The 21293-nt window shown below is 38.7% G+C and overlaps 1 protein-coding gene and 1 long non-coding RNA gene across 2 annotated transcripts in view; one reads left to right on the plus strand and one right to left on the minus strand.

The window, feature by feature from the left end:
- The window catches only part of CAND1 (cullin associated and neddylation dissociated 1), a 29935-nt gene extending 23007 nt beyond the window's left edge, over positions 1-6928 (minus strand). Inside the window, exons 1-2 of the mRNA XM_044449851.1 lie at positions 6516-6928; positions 268-411 (exon numbers count right to left, since the gene is read on the minus strand). Of these exons, the coding sequence (XP_044305786.1) occupies positions 268-411; positions 6516-6583 (212 nt within the window). The 5' untranslated portion in view covers positions 6584-6928. The remainder of the gene's footprint in view (positions 1-267; positions 412-6515) is intronic.
- A 1752-nt stretch (positions 6929-8680) lies between these two features.
- Positions 8681-10381, plus strand: LOC123033293. The gene is made up of 3 exons (XR_006416599.1): positions 8681-8841; positions 9845-9931; positions 10025-10381. It is a non-coding gene; the product is annotated as an uncharacterized LOC123033293 (long non-coding RNA).
- Positions 10382-21293: the final 10912 nt, after the last annotated feature.

Consider the following 21293-nt stretch of genomic DNA (forward strand, 5'->3'; position numbering starts at 1 on the left):
TTTTCTTTCTGTTAAGGACAATCAAATGAAATGGACCAGCAGAAGACTCAGAGAGAACAGTAATGTTTCACACACAGATGTACTGCATGAAAATGATTCAGTTGATAAAATTAGATACCTATCTCCATTAAGTCAGGTTGGCACTCTTCTCAAAAGCATCAGACTTCCTATATTGGAACCAGAATGCTGGATTAGGCAGACTAAGCAATTTCTATTTCCTCAGTATATAAGTACAAGTCAACATATAAGAAAAATACATGTACGTACCATTTGACTGCCAAATTTTGCACTTCACCATTTTTATCTTCCAGCAACTTCAGAATCATTTTTACAACCTTCCTTTCACTGTCATCATCTAACTTGATAGAATCTTTCTGTAGTTCAGTCATCAAATCATTTGTCGCCATAAACCTATACAAAAAAAGTAAATTTAGTTTGTACAGTAGTGCTTTATGCCACTAACTAATTAATTCTCACTATTTATCTTCTAAATTATATGTATAATTTATTTGCATCCCCTAAATATCATAAGTAACACGTGACCTTATCAGGGTGCAAAGAATCCTTCTGGTGAGTAGAATTGTCTGAGTAGGCATACCAGCAACTTAAACTGTAATAGCTATTATATAAGATATCATTACATTATACTGTAATACCAAAGGGCCCCAAGCTCCTCATTCAAAGATACATGATGCAGGGGCCTTGCAAATACCAATCTAAACGTAGTCAGTGTCTTGTCGTATGCCACCTTCTGTGGTAGAAAGCCAATCTAGAAATGTAATACAACAATGTACAATCTTAGTATATAATCCTATGTCACAAAGATCATAACTATTTGGTTTTATTAGGTTAATCAATAGTTAACCTACCTGTGTAGCATTTTATGCAATATAACCCTATCACAACCAGCTTCTGGAATCACATAGCAACTCCCAACTGAGCCAATCAGGGGGTGGAATATTTTGAAAGGCTGTAACAAGTCTTGGACTGATTAACCCAAGAATTGCTTCCATTAATTGCAAACTGATATTCAATCTAACCAACTTCACAGGGTTGTTGTAAGAATAAAACCAGAGACTGCAATGACCACGTAAGTCACCTTTTCCTCTTCCAAGGAACCAAGGTGGGAGATAAATGTAATTAATAAACAAATTGGTTTTCTTTGCTTTGATAAGAAGCCCTTTCAAGTATTCATTGCTTGGCATGACTACTGCGAACACTGCTGAGGCCTTTTGCCAGAAAGCAGGATCCAAATCTGCTAAATATATAGGTATAGACAAATAATAGCAACAGTTTGCCACTCAGGTGTTCCGGCAGGCACAAACTGCAAGGCTGAATTAATCTGGAAAATCTATTACCCACTGATTTTAAACCCACTGTTCCAAGCAAAGACTGGAATCCTCATTTCAGTCATAAATTTACATTACTGAGTGTCAAGGATTACCCTCAAACGAACAAAGTGCAAATACAAAAGGGTCCTTCACATTCTAAGAGGTAATTAATCAGGATTAGACAAATCCAACTACACCTATTTGTGTGTGTGTGCGCGTAATGAAAGGTACAATCTTATTGCCCCTGCAGCAGACATTCATGAGCTTCCAAAGTGGAAGTTTACTACTATCCAATGTAAGATATGAAGAGCATCAATCTCCACTGCAGCAATTCATACCCTACATCAGGGGTGTCCAACCTTTTGGCTTCTCTGGGCCACATTGGAAGAAGAAAAATTGTCTTGGGCTGCCCATTAAATACAAACACTAAAGAAAGCTGATGAGAAAAAGGAAAGGAAGGAAGGAAACCCTGTGCATAATTTTTGTGATATCTGCCATCACAGATAAGCAAAAAAAGTCCTTGCATAATAATCCTAATTATGTGATGCCCTGTTCAGAGAGTCTTTTAAAATTGTTGAGCAGAAAAGAGAACAACATAAAACTAGTGGGATATTTGACGCTATATTTGAGAAACTAATGCATCAGTATGTGGTTTGATGGAAGTAGCTGAAATTCTCAGTGAGTTCTCAAGGTGCTCATCAGATATTTGGTTCTTACTCTTAGTTTTTACTCTTTTTAAGAGTAATTTTACTCTTAGTTCCTTACAAATGTAGGTGCTGCCAAAAAGCGAAGACATGAATAAGGCATGATTATGAAGTGAGGGATATCTATCGCTGGGAAGATAGGACCTATATAAGTTCACGATCAATTTTTTCTTCAAGTTGAATATCAGATTGCAGCTCTATGTATTCCATTTGAAAATTGACAGGTAACAAGTTTATGTCAACTGAAAATGGAGCCCCAAATATACAAATAATAGTGATTATTTTCCCAGAAATCTCGAAATCTGTTTTCAAATTCTTGTATCAAATTCAAGACTGCATATTTTTTGCTGTTCACAGGACTGTATTTAGCCAACGTGTTGAAATGTATAAAATTGTTTGCAATGCTAGGTTGAAATAGGTTGAAATATTATTAATAGCTGCATTTTGCTTGCCAAATCACCATAAGCACATTTAATGTCCGATGGTGTCAATTCAACTGTCTGAACTTGGAAGGTAATACACTGGAAGCCGCATACCACAGTAAAACTGAAGCCATGAATGCATACAAATAGTGAGAGCATACATACATTTATTTTATGTGAAATTGTGACATGATGTTGTCGCCTACAAAGTTCACACTCGTGAACTGCGCAATCAAGTTACAAAAAAATCTCATAATGTATTAAGTAATTTTATGATTTTGTGTTGGGCCACATTCATAGCAAACCTGCGCCACATGCAGCCTGCAGGCCGCGGGCTGGATACCCCTACCCTACTTTTTATCTAGACAGCTGTTTTCAGCTATCTGGATTTAGCACCAAGGAGGGGAAGGAAAGGTGCATTGATTAGAATTGGCATAAATCCATTACCCCCAACACTGCCCTTTCCCCTTCCAAGGCTCAGTCTCAATCTTCAGCAAGACAGCCAGTGCTCAGACTCCAAAATATCCTATAGTCTCCCATATAACATTGAAAGGCCATAAAACAGCACCCCAAAGCAATAAGGAGCAACAAAATCAAGTAACATTGAAGCTTACAGTGAAATAATACAGACAGCTTTTCCAAATAATTACACATTACTTTATCTTCCTGGACACATTAAAAGGCGTAAGTTTAAAAACATTTGAAAAATATTATTAATAACCTGAAACAATATGTCTAAAATTATTATAATAGTCTATGTCATTTATTGTACCTGAAATATTTTTTAAATTGATCTCTAAAGTAATAAAATGTTGGAGGAATTTTTCTCTAATGCAATAATTAGTTATGACCAAAAACTGAATTTTCAAAATCTCTGCTGTTTAACTATTAGCTAAGATCATCTTATGAAATAATGTTAAGGCATCTCAAATACATTTTAGTTTACACAGCAAATGAGTCTCAAATCTTTCAGTGAAATACTTCAGAACGTTTTATGTTTTACTTAAAGTTTATTTGGGAAGCATTCATAGAAAAGCATACCGATTTCATGCCTTCAAAGTTTCTGTCTCTCTGTCTTAATAAAAAACAAAGATTGTTTCCCCATTCTATTAGACCAACATCTGAGTCAGCAAGCATCACAGAGAAGCAACAGACAGAAAGACACCTAAGGTCCTCTCAACCTGGACAATAAGAATAAATTCTGAGCAATTGCTAAAGCCACAGATTTTCATGTTTTCATTTCAAGAAACATTAAAAGCTTCCTCATTTCTTGTATGCACAGTGCATAGAAGAATAATAAATGTGAAAAAGGAGATGGTAAAAAAGGCCCATACCCAACCCCACACATGGTTCAGATGTGTGATGCATGTCAAATGTACTGTATTTTCTTGCACGTGCATTACTGATATTAGCTGCCTTCAGTACAAGTTGGTGAACAGGAGAGATATAAATTTAATTCAGTGATTTAAAAAATCCTTCTGGCTTAAGAATACTGCTAGGGCTGTGTTCTTTTTACTCAAAATTAGGTGTATGTGACCTAATATACAAAGTGAAAATAGAGGACTTCAACCCTTCATCCTAAACCTGCAACTTACATTGTAACTGTATACTTTTTGGGAATGAAGAATGAAGAGCTCAGTCCAGATTGAGGCACCAGCAGCAGTATTACTGCCAGCATTCTAGCAGGACAAAGAAACTTTAATAATTTTTGCTCAGCATGTCACCAAACAAATGAAAAAGCATCACTTCCTTGAAAAGTCTGAATCCAGTATATCAGTAAAACCACAAAAATGTGCAAGATATGATGTCATATAGCAGACTGAAGTACAGTAAAAAAGACAAATGGTGCTTGCTGCACCTGTTGCAATTTTTTCACACTTGAAATTTTCAATCAATATAGACTTCATTAGCTAGATCACAGACTCCAAAGATCAAGTGATTGGCCTAACAGGTGTCATTTTTGTAAGAAACAGAATTTTAGGGCTCATAATGAATGACACTGTATAGACAAATTGCTTGATATTTTAACTCAACCAAAGGGGCACTCCTTTGCCACTTTAATACGTAAATGTATATCAGGAATACGCTATAAGTTACATTTCATGCAAATTAATTACAGATTATTTCTGCATTAATGCTAAAGCTAACCATAGTGTACTTTAACCAAGGTGTACAAATTGGCTTCAAACTTGAGTTGCCATCCAGGTACAAACATGGCTCCTGCATGAGAAAGGAAGCCAGTAAAAGACAAACTTTAAAGACTTTTAAATCTTTGAAGGATTTAAAGACCACTGGAATATCTAACCAGGGAAACTGAATCAGGAGATTCTTTTTCTGGAAGTGCTTATACTTGTTATATATCATCATGAATGAATCAGCCCCTATTGAGATAGCCGAAGTATTAGACTGGTACGAAGATTTCATATGTAAATGGCTTCACTGGGTTGGTACAAATGTAGTTTTCCCAAAACATTTCCCTTGGTTAAGGGAACAAGAATAGAGTATTGAATACTGCACTCCCTCAGTCCAACTTCGCTCCAGCATAAATTCCCTGTTGTTCATTGACCACACTAATTAAGAGAAGTTTCTAAATGATTTTACTTAGACGTGCATGAAACAAGACGCATTCTCATACCAAATCCACTTTAATGTCGGAAATAGTATGCAACATGCATATACATTCATACCTTTTGGTGCCTGTACCCACAAAAGAAATTCACATATAATGATCAAGACATACTACTTTGTACATCCATGCATATTCTCTTTAGTAATGTTATGGAGAATGAACTGCCCTTGCGCTACATTTAATATCATATTTTAATGAACAGAAATTCTAAAGGAAAAGTTAGTGCAAATATGTAACTTTCTTTTCAAAAGAAACATTACACTGAAACTTTTTGTAACAAATTTTCAACACCTCTATTGTATGCCCATTTTGGATTTTGTGGATAAAAATGAATTTTGTTTATATCACAGTATTAATTTACCCCGCTGATGCTGGATGAAGGGAAACTTTTGTTTTATTTCAGTAATATCAAGACAAGACTATGAATCCACAGCATTTATCAGTTTTTGTGGTACAAAAGAAAATACTTCTCACATTAAATGTTAAAATGAGTCTGCTTTGAGATATGCCTATTCTTATACATCACATATATTTACAACTGAACCCTTTACATATTTAATTAAACATAACTGAGTTTAATCAGATTTCCTCCCATGAAAACAGCCTTATTATATTTCATTCTAATCATAATATTCTGAACAAATATAAAAAACCCATTTAATTTATGCTCAAAACCATGCCATTTAAATTTCTTTATCAGATCAAAGTTTGAAAAAGATTCTATGCTAGGATTTCAATAATTGAAAACCTAACACAGTACCTACTGATTCTAGTTGCCATGAGAAAAATCCTATACTATGAGCAAATCTCCCAAAAGAAGTGTAACTGGAATGATGGTGAGCAGCAAACAGAACTGGCCCCAAATAACAACTCCTCCACTGCCCATGCTTTTTACACGGGTTGAAGGATTTCACTTTAAACATCCTTTAAAATGCATTTAAAAATGCAGATCATCTAGCTTCAACTCTGAACCAGGAACTAAGCCCACGTGCAGGCACTGGTTCTTATGTTCCAATAAACATGTTTTGGATTATGTCGTAAATAGCATCTGCAAGAGACAGAAGTTCGTTTTTCACGCCAAAGTACAAGAAAAACTGAGAATTCATTTAGTGTAGTGGAGAGAACACAAACTTCCACACAACTTTCAGAATACGACAGACAGATGTTCAGAATAAATGCCCAGCTAGGGCCTGAATTAGACTCGCAGTTTTACAGGGCTCGGGCAGAACACAAACCTTTAGTGAGGCCTCACATCTCCTGCCGATGGTCCTCACCCCAAGCGAAGGACAGGTTGGGCGGGAGTTCAGCGGCATTACCCTACCAGAGGCAAACCAAAAGGTACCCCAACAAGGTGACTGAAAAGGATGCAAAGGGCCCTTCATCAGAGGTGGAGAAGAAGCGACCCCAAGGGCCGGCATCGGCCTCTTACCTGAAGTCCTTGTCACTCGACGTCATTTTCTCCAGCAGGTTGGAGATGTGGTACGAGGCACTCGCCATGTTGCTGGTCCCGGAGAGGGCCACGTCTCACCGGCTCCACGTCGCCCAGTGCTGTGTGCGGGAGCGGGAGCGGGAGCGGGAGGAGAGCGCGCTGACGGGCGAGCGTTCGCGGCAGCGCCTACTCGGCGGCGACGGTTCCGCGCACGGCTTTCCTCGAGGCGAGGGTGGAACACAGTGAGGGGAGGATCAGCGCGCGAGCCGTGCGGAGGTCCGTATCATCGCCAGCGACTGGCACTCGCGCGGCAGCGAGAGGGAAGGATGCAGGAACGAAGGGCTTCTCTCGCACACGAATGGACGAGGGCCGAAGAGCCTCGCGCTCGGCCCTAGGGTCAAAGTTCAAGGAGGCCCTCGCGCGAAGACCGTGCCAACGTCGCAACTTCGCGCCCTCCGATTGGCCTTCTGGGATACCGTGGGAGGCCTGACCCGCATGACGTCAAGACGCACGTGGCGTAGAGCGTGCGCGAGCGGGACGGTTGGTGAAACGAAAAGGCGGAAGCCTTGTTTGAAGGGAGAGATGTCTTTTCCCAGTATGCACTTCTTTCCGCGCTGTGCTGTAAGAGGCGGGGGGGCCAGACGGAACCGGGAGGCGCTTCGGCTGTTGTGCCCTGGGAAAGGAAGCCGCTTCATGGCTTGTCATGGTGGTTAATTGTGTGGAATATTTTCTTATGATTTAATTATGTGGAAAGGCTCAGCTGGCGAATACAAAGCACCATACTGACCACTAACTCTGGGAAGTTCAAACTGGATTGCAAGATTTGGGGTGGGGGTCCTTGGATCTATCCGTTGTGAATTTTAGAAGTCTGCATATAGATTTCTCTGATGAAACAGTAGGAAAGGGGTGGGCTCACATCCCTTTGGAGAAGCCAGGATGTGTTTTGGATATGAAGTTTGTAATGTGGCTATTTGCAATAAGGAAGATGCTAGAGATCACTAGGCAGTGAGAGAAAAGTTCCTTTTTCCAGGAAAGAGGCAAAATGGTTTTGATTTAATCCAAAATTGTTCTAATACATTATCAATACGAATCAGTCAGAATTGTTTTATCATTGTTTTGGGGCCAAATCCAATATCACACTAGTTGACTTTCCATTCATGCAGTGGGTCTTTCAACTCATTGCTCTTGACCACCTGCACCTTCAGAATCTGCTGTAGGAATTGCCTCTTTCCTCTTCCATTGATAAGCCATGAGCATGTGGGGTGAAGGGCATATGACTCATTCATTTCATTTAACAGAGGAGTTAAGCAAATACTTAATGCAGCAATCCTATCACATTTACTAGGGAGCAATTTCCATTGAGCACAGTGCCTTCTGTGTCGACATGCTTAGGCTTGTACTGCACATCCACAAGGGAGTGCAATAGTAGCTAAAAATGTTTAACTTTGGCTCAGTTGTGCCATTTACATGAAATAAACTTTAATTTTCTGCACTAAACTTATCCCATCATGTGAATATTAAATTCATTCTTCTGTCAAAATAAAAATTGACTGTAGGGCTCAAAGGCTTTCATTTGCATTAATCAACTCCTAGCATAATTATTGTGAAAACATTAGTCAGCTTTGCACAGTTACAAACTGTCTTGATGTCTTACTCTGGAATTTCATAGGCACACTCTTAATTTCAAATAAGAAAATATATTTGTCCCAGCAGAACAAAGAAGGATTAGGAAAAAGAAAGCAGGAATTGGATTGGAATTGAGTAGGATGGGCTACAAGACAAGAATGCAGTGTGATCTGCTCACCACACAGAAGAAGGAGAAAATGCTCATAAAGCTGGCAAAAACATTAATTTCACACAGCAATGTAAACATTCACCAACCACTTTACTACGGACAATGATGCTACGAAGAGAAGCAAATGCACATAGGCACATTATCTAGCACCTATCTATAAGAAGAAGAAAATAGCAACACCTTTTAGTGCCCTTCAGAAGTGATTTATTCCATTCTGCTAGCTAACAGCTTTATTGTCCAACTGTGGACATTTCTCTTTCACATGTAAATAAATTTGCCACCTCATTCCACACATTTTTTTCTGAAGTGTGGCCTGAATATAACAAGACTGACTCCCTAGTAAGCATACATACAGTTGTAGCCTTTGCTCTATTTATCCCTACAGTTACTGTGAAGAACTGCTAGTGAAGTGTCTGATTCCATGTCACAGTCAAATGCCATTCTTGTTTTTTTACTGATTCCTGTTGCTGAAAGGGGCCACATGATAACTATATTCAGAGCAAGTATCAACTTGTGCCCCTAGCAAGGAATGTAAGTGAACAAATACTTTGTATTTTTTTCTGCAGTATTTAACTGTTGCTGTTCCATAGCTTTGAGCCCCATTTTTTTCTGGAAGTTTAGAAGAGTTACAGCTTCTGTTACTGTGGAGCTCCTTGGTTTCTGTGAATATTAGGCTTGTAGGCCAGGGATAACCCAAGATTCACCTCTGTTGTTGGAGTACCAAGTGACCATGGAGCTTGGAATGCCTGTTACTGTCTTTCACTGGTATGCCAGCAACGATTATTCCTGGATAGTGATAGTAGTACTAGTAGCCCCAAGAATGGAGTACCAGAATGCACTTTATGTAGGGCTACCTTAAAATTGTTCTAGAAGCTTCAGCTGGTGCAGGATGCAGAAGCTCAGCTGTTGTTGGAAGCTGTTCCTTTTCAGCATGTAGCTCCTTTGCAGACAGGGACTTTTGCCTATCTGCTACTGAGCCAGGTTTGAGAGTTTGTTACTGGTATCAAAACTTAAACAACTTTGGACCAGGATATCTGAGAGCCTGTCCAGTCACTGAGGTCATCAGATAAGGCATACCTGGTGGTTCTGCACAGACCTGTGGTTCATTTGGTGTTTACACAGAGTAAAGCCTTCAGTGCAATAGCTCACTCTCTTTGAAACTTTCTGTATTTTGATGCCAGGCAGGCTCTGACACTTTGTTTTTGGTGGCTGCTAAAGACTTTTTTTAAATTTAGGTGAGCCTTCCTTAATTGATTGGTTATGACCTGCTGAATTAAAATGAACTGCTGTGCAAACCTTCCTATGTTTAATATAAACAGAACATGGAAGTAGTTGGCTGACACACTGACCTTGGCTCTGTGCCCTTTGTTAATGGTGAACAAATACAATTTGCCTTTTATTGTTCCTCCTAAAAACTGATATTCAGTAATGAGTATTCAGTAATGAGTTTGTTCATTTGTTTAGCTTCTGTAAAATCATATAATACTGAATTAACGACAATCCAATCAGATTGGCATTATTTTTTTAATTTCAGCCAAAGACAAGTATCTGTCAACACAGGTGCCAACTATCTTGTAGGCATTGGACACATGCATAAGTGGACCTCAAAACTGAGTGTCTGGTAAGAACTCCAACTCCAAAACTTAATGCTTTTCACACATCAGCATATTCTTTGAGAATCTATATTGACTTTACTTTCTTTCCCACTTCATAGGCATGAGCAACAGATGCCATAAAATAGTTTTGTTATTACCTTGGCTTTATACCCTTGAGGACTCAAAGAAGATGGTTGTACCCTTTAGTGTGTGCAAATGGAAGTAGCTGATATAGGCACTGCAATATGTACTGTTAAGATCTTTTTGTTTCCTGCACTCTCCCACTGTATTGTGCCAAAGCTGTAAGTTCCTTCATTGAACTATGTGGTCCTGAGGATGTGACACCTGTATTCAAACAGCCAGTGCCTTGAGTTAACAATAAACAAAACAAAACTTTATTTGTACCACAGGCATATTGGTTTCAAGATGTTCAGTAACTTATTTCCTTAATGAATAAAACAATGTTTAATAACTTCTGACTGAGGTATTTTGTTTTTTCCCTTCCCAAATACTCCTCACTCACAGATCCTTTCTCTGCTGAATGTACTTTGACCAGTCAGGCTTTGACTCCCTAGTTGCTAATATGTGCTCTAAGTATTCTACTTCTTTCCCTTTCCTCTTGCCCCTTAAGTGCCTTTCACAGCATTATATGGGAGTCTAATGAGAAGGCTGCCTCTTTACATTCCTTCCTTCCACAATTCTAAGTGCCACCCACACAGTCTCAGTCTTCTTTTACCCCTCTTGCCCTTCTGAAACTTACCAAGATTTAAAGGATCATACCCCTAACACTTTAAATCATTACAGTCTGAAAGTCAAATTAATGGATTGGATTGAGAATGAGCAGGAGAATCAATGAATGGTGTCAGCGCAGAGCAGCTGCACTTTAAAAAGGGTTGCTGGATAAAGGATCATGGAATATGAATTATCATTTCCCTGCATCATTTCCCAGAGAAATATTTAAAACTTCTCGAGAGGAAATTATGGGCTTCCCTACACAAGGCATTCATTGTGCATTCATGGTCTGTCACTCATGAAGTTTGTGAAGCCCCTTTATTGTCATACTCCAGGACCTCTCCCCCTTTTCCTCAGACATTTTCAAGATGTCTTTTTTTAGAGGGAGGAAAGTGCAGTATTAGCTCCTATGGTACCACTAGAAAATGGCTGTGCATTTTTTGCAATTGTGCTATACTGCACTACCACCATGTGGGTGTGTAATAAGACACAAAGGAGGCAGATAAATTAAACCCCGGGGGAGGGGATATGAAAAGAGCACATTCTTCCCCTTGAAATAAACATGAAAGAAGCAGCCTCAGTAAAGCTGCAGGAAAAATGCTTCACATGAAGAAGAAAGTGGTCATGGAAACAAATGGAAGCAGTTTTACAGATAAAATAATGTTTTTTTCTGATTAAAAATTATTCATCAATACTTTCTGTAGGTCAACAGGAAGTTTATTGAAAAGCAGCTCTGGATGAGAATGGTGTGTGCTACCATCACTGTTGTTGTTTTGTGTGTGCATGTGTGAGATCTGACTTTCAGTTTATATTGGCCAGATCGCCAAAATTATGATGGGGAAAAAACCCAAATATTACTATATGTGGACAGTGTGGTACTGCTATCTTGGACAATGACTGGTTTCTACAGACTGATGATACAGTTTTCTAAATGTGGCTGGCATGGGAGTCTGATAAGTGATTAAAAGGCTATGGTCTTTTGTGTTCTCTGGGAGAATATAAGAACTATTGTTTATTACATTTCTATTCCACCTTTTCCCACCATAGAATTCAAAGTGAATACAGGCAGTTCTGAGGTAGTCTATCCTTCAAACCCTGACCAGACCCAAACCTGTTTAGTTTCAGCAAAGTGACTGCTTCATGTGGCTTCAGACAATGATCAGGTATAACTGGTATTTAGGTGGGCTGTGTACTGAACAAGTGATATAATTATGTAGGCACCATCCTACAAGCATCTCTTAATAAGATCAGAATAAAATTCCTGGTGGCACCATATCCAAACAAAATATAGAAAAGTACTTGTGCACAGACCTATAGCATTTTACTCTCCAGTTAAGGATAAAAGGCATGATTGTTTGCTGGTCCTATCTTACTAACTTTCTTATGAATTGGAGTAATTACTGCTTCAGTCCAACTTAATGGACTTGGACCTGATTTATCTGTATGGAAGAATAAGAATGACAGGGATGTTCCCTACCATTCACTATTCTTCAGCAATTCTGTTCATATAATGTTGGGCCCTAAGGATTTTCCCATCTTCAGAACTTTTATACAATTTATTGCTTCTGGCTCTGTTATGATGCCAGATCCTTGGCTTCCTGTTCTAGCACTAACCCCACTATATCTTTAATCACAGCATTGAAGTCGGAGTAGGATTGAGATTGCTGCTGATATACAATGGTCACTGATGGAACTCATGACCTGCAAAGCCCCTGCCCCCTCATGCCAGAAAGTTCTACTGCCTTTAATGTGTGAAATGTCTTATCATCTGGATTGGATTGATAATAAGTCAGTTGGACGGATAATTATATTATCTCATCAAGGGGATTTCCTTTCCAAATTATTACACACACTGAAGTTCTCATCCCTTCTCCACTTTGCTTGACTTCTATTAATACTTTGTCTTCCTTATCTCTTTCTAATTACATCCACATTCTGCTATCATTTGGATCCAGAATTGCATTCTTTTGAGAATGCAGAACTTCTGTCAAGTTCTTTAACCTCTTTATAATTTCACTTTGAGATTGGGAAGATAAAACAGAGAATGTGTCCAAAAGATTCTTCTCCTTGGAGATAAATCTTTGTCCATCCCTATAACCTGAAACTGAACCATTTGCAATAGTTTATCCTCTCCCCCATCTAATGTATTTGGGTTCTCCATACCTGAACTGTTAGGAGGTATAGAAGTTGCTTCAAAATCATTCAAAATTATAAGATCTTACTATTGTCTTCATTATTGGGACACATATTATCATAGTGCTGTAACCTTGAATTCATGTTTGCTAATCTCAAAACAAAAGGGTGGGGGTGAGAGGGAAATGATTATATTAAAAAAAAAATCTTCCTCCTAGAATTCATTTTCCTGGCTCTTTGCTGTTCCTAAAAGGATACTACTACTTGGACATGACTATAATTGAAGACTAAATATTTAGTACATCAGTAATGACAATAATTGGCTCAAGGTATGTATTCAGTGAGATAATATGTTGTTGGACTTTAGATAATTGGAGAGGACCAGTTTATGATGCAGCAATAGCAACTTGCAGTTTTTATACCGTTATCTCAACTAGACATAGCATCCTGAGTCATGTTATTCTTCCCAGCTACAAAACGATTATTTTTACTGAAAACACTCAGGCATGGTTCCTGCATTTCCATCATCTCAAATTTCCCATCAGGAGGGAGAGGGACTCTTAACACTTTTTTCAGTTGATGGCTTTCTAACAAATTTCTGTGCACCCCCCCCCCCCCGGGACTTTTTACAGACCTAGGTGGAAGGCATTAGAGCAGAGAAATAGTACAATTATTGAGGACATGCCAGCTACGATTCAAATTTGGCCCTATTTAAAGCAGACCCATTGGAATAATTGTACTTGTTAGACTAAAGTTGGAGACTTCCAACTGATGTCTAACCTTTCTCATTATTGTTCTACAAAGCAATTCTTATGTTACTGACCACTAATTTTAGCCTTGTTTTTTATTGACTGCAACTGAGTATCTAAAGACCAGACTGGAAGCAAGAGGTGCCTAAATAACAATTAGATATTATAGCCTAATCAATGGCCACTTGATATGTTTGCTACCTATGATGGCAGTGGTGGCTCTCTCAGACTTGACCTGGGTTATGCTCATTCTTCAGCCGCTTTCTCCAGGAATGGTGTTAGAAAGTATAAAGCGGAGAATGAGCTGAGGTTAGTGAGGGATACTGAAAAAAAGAGCTTGTTCAGATACATGCCTAGTAAAATACAGATGAAAATGCTGATTCAGCTACCCAGCGAAGATGGCAGAATGATGACAAATGATAAAGAAATTCCTTTGACTGTATTTTTCTCCAAAAATGGATCTAATGCATCCTTGGAAAAGATTAAGTATAAGATGAAGGGGCAGGATTGAGATGAACTGCATCATTGAGTGACAAAGGAAGTAGCAGAAGAACTCTCAGAACTGCTGTCTTGTTATTTTTGAGAAATTGTGGAAGATGGGTGAATTGGCAGATGACTGGAGAAGAGCTAATGTCCCTGTCTTCAAAAAGGGAAAACAGGAAGAACTTGAGAACTGCAGAGCAGACAGCAAACTCTGGGAAAATTGAGCAGATAACACCTTTAAAATGGTGCAGAGATGACTAGAATCCAACATGGATTTGTCAAAACAAATCCTGCCAGACTAATCTGGCCTCATATTTTGATCGGGTATCCTCCATGGTGGACTGTGAGAATGCTGTGTGCAGAATATAGCTTAACTTCAGCAAAGCTTTTGACAAAGTGCCCAGTGAGAACCTGACTGGCAAACTAGCTAAAATTGGGATTGATGGAACAACTATCAGGTAGATCCTCAGTTGGCTACAGACTCAAACTCAGTGCTTATCAGTGACACCTTCTTAAACTGTGAACAGGTAATGAGTGGGGTACTGCAGAGTCCATTCCTGGGCCCAGTACACTTCATTTTTTAATTATTTGAATGAGGAGGTGCAGGAGATGGATATCAAGTGAGAACCATCTTGGTATTGTTTAATACAAGTCAACAGTATGAGGTGGTTGCAAGAAAAAGGGCAAATGCTATTTTATACTCCATTAATAGAAGTATTACTACAAATCCTGTGAAGTACTAGGTTCAGGGGAGAGCAGTAGAGGAAACAAAGCACTATGAAGAGGAAGAACTGGGCATGTTTAGCCTTAAGAAGACTGCGGGGGGGGGGGGGGGATATGAGCGCACTCTTCAATTATTTGAAAGGTTTTACACAGAGGAGGGCCAGGATCTCTTCTTGATCATCCCAGAGTGCAGAACATCGACTTCTGGGGTCACTTTACAAGAAGCCAGATTCCAGTTGAATTGAGCAAACGGTTGAATCTGATAGCCTTATTGGAACCTTCCATGAGTCTATGAAAGTCCATTTTGTTTATTATTTTCCTGCTGCAGATCTGGCTCCAAGTTCACCTTTGGTTGAATTCCTGGCACCATTACCTACCTTTGACCTTATACTTTGGCTTCTGTTTAGATTCCAACCTGAATCTGAGAATGTTTGATTCTGAACACTGGTTCCAGTTCCAGTGCAAAAATCTGTAAGCCAGTTCTTCCTCACAGCTCTATAAGCCTAAAGTAATCATTTAACTAAATTTTAAGTCATTTATTAATCACCAGTTCTATTGCTCTTTCCTAAAATTAGGTTTCCAAGTTGGAAGCAAAACCAACACCAATTTCATCATCTAATATTGCTCCATTAGTTTCAGCAAATGGATTTGGCCCATTTGGGGCTGAGTCTAGCATTTTTCATGCAAGCAAAGAAAAGTTTCCATAGTTAAATTTGTGCTGGTATAAGTGGCTGAAATTAACTAGCACAGTCCATCCATCATGTGGACTTGGTTCTCCAGTGTATTCAGGTTGTGCTTACACAGCAAAAACAGAATAAAAGTATATAGTCTTGTGGGGGATGGGAAAAGAGTTTTTCAGTAATGTGGGAAGCAAGAGCCTTTTTATGTATAGAATTTTGTTGGAAGTTTTTCATTAAGCTGAGGTTACTTTACAAGGTTTGAAATTAAGGGGAAATGTATGCCTAGCTTTTTAGCTTGTTCAAAGTAAAATTTAATCACCTGATCTTCTAAAATTCTGGCTTATAGGAATTTTCTTGTCTCTTTGGAGGCAGGGCTTGAGATCAGATTTGTAAGGCTCCAATACGCCATGCAAGATGACCCGGGCACTGGCATAAATACACCCCAGCTTTACACAGTAACTGTTGGGAAACAGATTAGTATATTGTAGCAGAAATACTGCATAATGGAAACTAACCACTAACCAACTCAGTTGCAAGCCTGTTCTTCACATGGTTTCTTAGGACCCGGAAAGGCTAAGATTACATGTAATCCATACTAGTTACAAGAACAGAAAGTCTAGTTACAACAGAATACTGCCAACTCAAAAATGTTGGTAGTGTTGCATGCTGCTTGGTTCTTGCAGGAACAGATTAGGATCCATTGAAATCGGCATGGCTGGAGAACAGCCAGCCAGGCAGGGCTTGACTAATGCAAAGTCAGGGAAGGAGGGAGAAATGTTCCCAAATGTGAAAGAAAGTGAGACTGGATAAGCTGGTCAGCTCCCATTAACCCATTCCTCCCCTAGTGGCCTAATGCATGCAAAATTACTTATGCATCTAACAGCAACCAGCAAGTGTGGTTGAGTGTTGCTGCACCCTTCTGTTAAGCAAGTCAGGTAGGACAGAAAGTCTGTGGCCTACTTGCCTTGAAAATAATGCTGCTCTGGCTGCTGCAACGCAGGCAAGTCTACCCAGTTCATAAGTCCAGAATTTAACACCATAGAGAAAGTTTATTATTTTTAAAAGCAATAGATGTACAGCATATTCAGAACTGAGATTACATACTTTAGGAACAAGTATCATACTAGATACATTAGGAAGTACCTCACTGAAATAAATGGTATATAATTCCAACCGAAGTTGCAGTCCTTCAGGTGTGTTTAAATCCTATTGAATTCATTGGTGCTTGCTTCTGAGTAACCTTGCATATGATTGTGTATAAGAGTGCTTAGGATTATCATGCTAATATTTGAGCAGGTACTGTTATACTACATGATTACAATTACATATGCCTATTTATAGCACGGGAATGTGATAATAAAGGAATAATGAAGAAGTTACATTTATCTGTTCTGGCTCATCATTACAAGTAGGTACTTTTATTGCCAGTTTTGTTTGGCTTTTATACTTTCTTTTATCTTTTATTTAAAAGATTTCTGTGCTGCATTTCAAGGCAAAAAGTCTTCCCAGAGCAGCACACAAAACGTACATCCCTTAAAAGTGTAAACTAAAAGTGTAATATAAAACATATTTCAGTTCAGACAGGTACTCCAATTAAATACATCAAAACAAATTATCAGTTTAAGATAGAGGGTGGTAGCAGTTTTAATGCTAGCCCATAATTTCAACCAAAAGCATATGTGTATTTTTAAATGTCTTTAATTATTATGTGTTAGCAAATAGGGAAGGAGTCGAGCATCCCTCCCTGCCTGGAAATCCCTCAAAGGCTAGGCTACTTCAGTAGTTCACCAAATGTCACCCTAAATTTCCATTGCCCCTTTTAGTTAGGCAGACTGCTTTAGCTGTCTGTCCCTGTGGATATTCCATGAAAGAGCACTGCCAAGCTATTACTTCAAGACACAGATATCCTCTGCAGGCATATGCACAGAATCCTGCTTTTCAAGCAGCACTCTTGAGACAGCAATAACGTAGAAGTGATTCAATGGTTCAGTAAGCCACTATTTGCGAGGGTTTAATGAGAGACCTACCCTCCCATTCCCCTTGTCCTGCTTCCTCCTTGGCCCTCCACATACTGCAGCTCTCCTTTTCTCTCAGGCAGATCGAGGCCTGCAAAGCTATCCTGGCTTCTGCTTCTGGCCTTGTAAAATCAAGAGTGGCAGTTTGAATAATCCAGACATGGTTTTCTCAGCTTGCAAGAAAAACAGGGCAAAATCATTACTCTAGGATAAAACCCCCCCTGCAGGATATTGTTGTCTCCTATATGGTAAAGATAAGCAGAGAAAAAGCTGTGATAGCTCATTTGTGAACAAAAGAACTGAAATGTATATTTTGACTGAATGTACTTAGCTTTAGAGCACTGAGCATTCACTCTTCAGCATGTTGTTTGTAACTGCGATGGGGTACCCAAAGGCCAAAGCACACTTTCTTTTAGCTCTAGAACAAGTCCTCTGCAAGAACCTTGGGAGCTAAGGGACTTTAGCCTCACCATTGCAGTCATGAGCCTGACTCAGCACCCACATCTCCAATATATGTTGCTAAAAAGGTTAATATGAAGGAAGGAATAGCAGTCTCAGATTCATAGGTAATGAATGGTCAGGGAATGACTTAATTTGAATGATCAAACAATTTATGGGTTATCTGTGTGGGAACACAAGTTTATAAGCTGCCAACTTCTGCTTTCCTAAACAACTGAGGAATAACAATGGTGGCCATACAGGAATTAATACCACCTGTAACTTAAATGCTGTAAAGAAAAGACCTCATCTGATTTAGAGAGATAAAGTGTAAGAGATAATAACAAATGAGCAACAGGGGCAGAAGATAACTGTTTGAAGTGGGAAGACTGATCAATTTCATCAATGGACAAGCTTCTGTAAAAAGGTGGAATAATTACTATTAATTAAAGGGAGAAAAGTGCACATGACATGAAGCTCTTTTGTACAAATCACCGTATCTTAGCTTAATTACATATGTTGCAATCTAATGCAAGTTTATATAGAAGAAACCTATGACTTTCAACATGGTGGGACCTGGAAGCCTATTTTATTTTTATGCTTGGTATCTAAACCTCCATAGGATTGCACCATAAATGTGCCAACAGGATGGTTAGAAGGGTAAAACTAATAATGTCATCCTTAGCACATTCAACCTTGACTGGTTGGGTTACAAATATAATAAATGCAATTGTTTGCTACAGTTTACAACATCCATTGACAGGCAACAGCTGAAACCAATAACCAGCTTAATTATTTCTGAAAGCAGTAAAACAGACAAGATAAGACTAATGAATTAAATATGGAAGAAACTGGAGAAGGAGTAGGAAACATGATCATCCTAAGCTCCTCATTGTGAAAGAATACAAATTCAACAAAATGTTTATGGTGCTGATGCCTATGGCAGTCTGTCACATGATACAAAAGACAAGCTTTTTCAATACCACTTTAAATACATTACTTCTCCTCTTCTCATAAATATATACTTGGAAGATAGCCCCATTGATTTTAGTAGCACTTACTTCCATGTCTATCATCAGACATGTTGAGTTAAGAAAAGGTATCTTTATCAAAAGTAACTTCTACATGTCATTAATTCAACCAAGTATGTGTAGCAGTAACTAAAAGCAAATACAAAAGATCAGAATCATGTAGTGACAGTACTACAACAAACCAGGTACAATGGAAGATATTCTCATCCTTTGTACTCTCAGCCATTTGAATTCAGGTTTAAATGTGAAAAGTCATTACTAGAACATAACTGCTGTAAAAGACATTTTATTAAGGACAGAAATTTGGTGGGAAGTGGGGGTGGGTTACCCTGTTAGCAGCAATAGCTAATGATATTTTGTGGGAGAGAAGTATCAGGATGCTGAAATAATTCTCTGCACTAATCCTTTCAGGTTACACATTGCAGTATAAATCTGTGAAGCTGACAGGGTCATAATTAACATTCAGAACCTGGAGTAGGGGGATTTAGACATTTTGGTCCATTCATACTTCATATGCATGCAATATAATAGGGCTGTCAAGAATTGGAAGTCTATTTGTAAGAGCGTGCATACAAGAAAACAAGTCCTGAACATGCCATTAAATAGCATGAAAATGTAGCCAGGAATTTTATTTCCCTCCTTTAATTATATTGAGGAAAGCTTCTTAAAGGAATTCTGCTGTGAAAGCCTGATAGCTGTATAATTCTGTTCAATATAAAAATTAAACTAATATTGATTGAATACACATAATTAACTGCTTCAGTAGCTGCGCAAGCATTGATGGTGCTAGGCATCTTAAAAACATAACAGCTTGATTCTTTTCTGATACCGTCAATTGCTGGATGGCACTATTCATTGTATGTGTGAATACAATATGTGGGGCTCCTAATTTCTCAATGATGACTTCTTGGGTGGTTTTAAATGCTGATAATTAGAAAAGCTTATTTCCTGTAAAGATAGATACACAACAAGTACTAATAACATCATTAATAGCTAGTAGAGTAGACCATACTCTTTGTCTATTTTTTGCATTTTGCAGTATAGAACCGCAAACAGTTCCTGAAATGAGAAGTGAATAGAAAGAGCTCTGTTAACAGTACTGAAAATGAGAAGACAAGAAATGAGCAGTTAGCATCTTAAATTAGAATGAAGGCAAACGAAGGAAAGTGTTGTACAGAGAATGGCATTTGTCTCCTGTCCTTGTTCCAGTGATTGTCTCCAGCAAAGAAGTAAACCTACTCTAAACCCCTTGTTTTGCCATCACCAAAGCAGCAGATTTGGCAATGGGGAGTCTTTAAAGCCCATGGATTGTGCATGGCCCATTCATGCATGAATAATGCTATAGATCAGTGATGGCGAAACTTTTAGAGACCAAGTGCCCAAACAGCAACCGAAAACCCACTTATTTATTGCAAAGTGCCAACACTGCAATAAAACCTGAAAACTGAGGTTTTAGTTTAGAATGAACAACTCACAGCCAGTCCAAGCAAATATATATATATATATACTTGGCAGTGCACTGACTGGCCATGCAAAAGCTCAGACGAGTCGTGGCTAATGAGTCATGGCTTGTGACATCATCACCTGGCACCACTACTCCTTTGTTGAGCATGTGCATCTCCCCTCTGTACACTGTTATCTGATGTTTGGCTGCTGGCGCGACGCTGGCTCGCATGCCGACAGAGAGGGTTCTGCGTGCCCGCTGTGGCATGCGTGCCATAGGTTCACCACCACTGCTATAGATAAATAAGCCATTTCATTTACAGTGCAATCCTTGCATTTTTAGACAGAAAAAAAAAATATTACGCTGATAGTTGTAGGACTTTTATTCTGCTTAAATATGGACAGCATCATTAATCAGTTAATACAGCTTGGCAGAAGGTGAACTTGGTCTGCTGAAAACCCACCCCAATTTTCTTTATTCTGGCCATGACAGAGCTAGCTGCTTAGCTCCAGTAGCACAGCTTTCTCTCTGTCCTAAGAGAGACATCCAAAAGTACTCATGGAAGCCATTCAAAGGCATGGTTGTAGATATACTTGCTAGCCATCTGTCTGTGTACTCTATTTGATTTTATAGCTCACTGCATCCCAAAAGACTTCACTAACAATATATTAAATGCATATAAAATAATGTTTTCAGTTTATATAAAATAATATATTAAATGTATATTCATATCACATGTTCTACTGCTACATGGGCTTAATTTTGTCACTGCAAAGCTAAACAGTCTAATCATTCTTAAAGATTATCTGATTTAATCTTTGGTTATTCCTCTCCTAAGGTTTTATGACAAAAAGCTTGCAACATGTTTATAAATATTTTACATTATTGAAAATGATAAAATCAGGTACAGTGAATATGTAAGGGCCTTCACTGCAGCCACAGATTTATAGCAACTATTAC

This window comes from Varanus komodoensis, unplaced genomic scaffold, assembly GCF_004798865.1.
Source record: "Varanus komodoensis strain SLA01 unplaced genomic scaffold, ASM479886v1 scaffold61, whole genome shotgun sequence".
In the NCBI taxonomy this organism is placed as follows: Eukaryota; Metazoa; Chordata; class Lepidosauria; order Squamata; family Varanidae; genus Varanus; species Varanus komodoensis.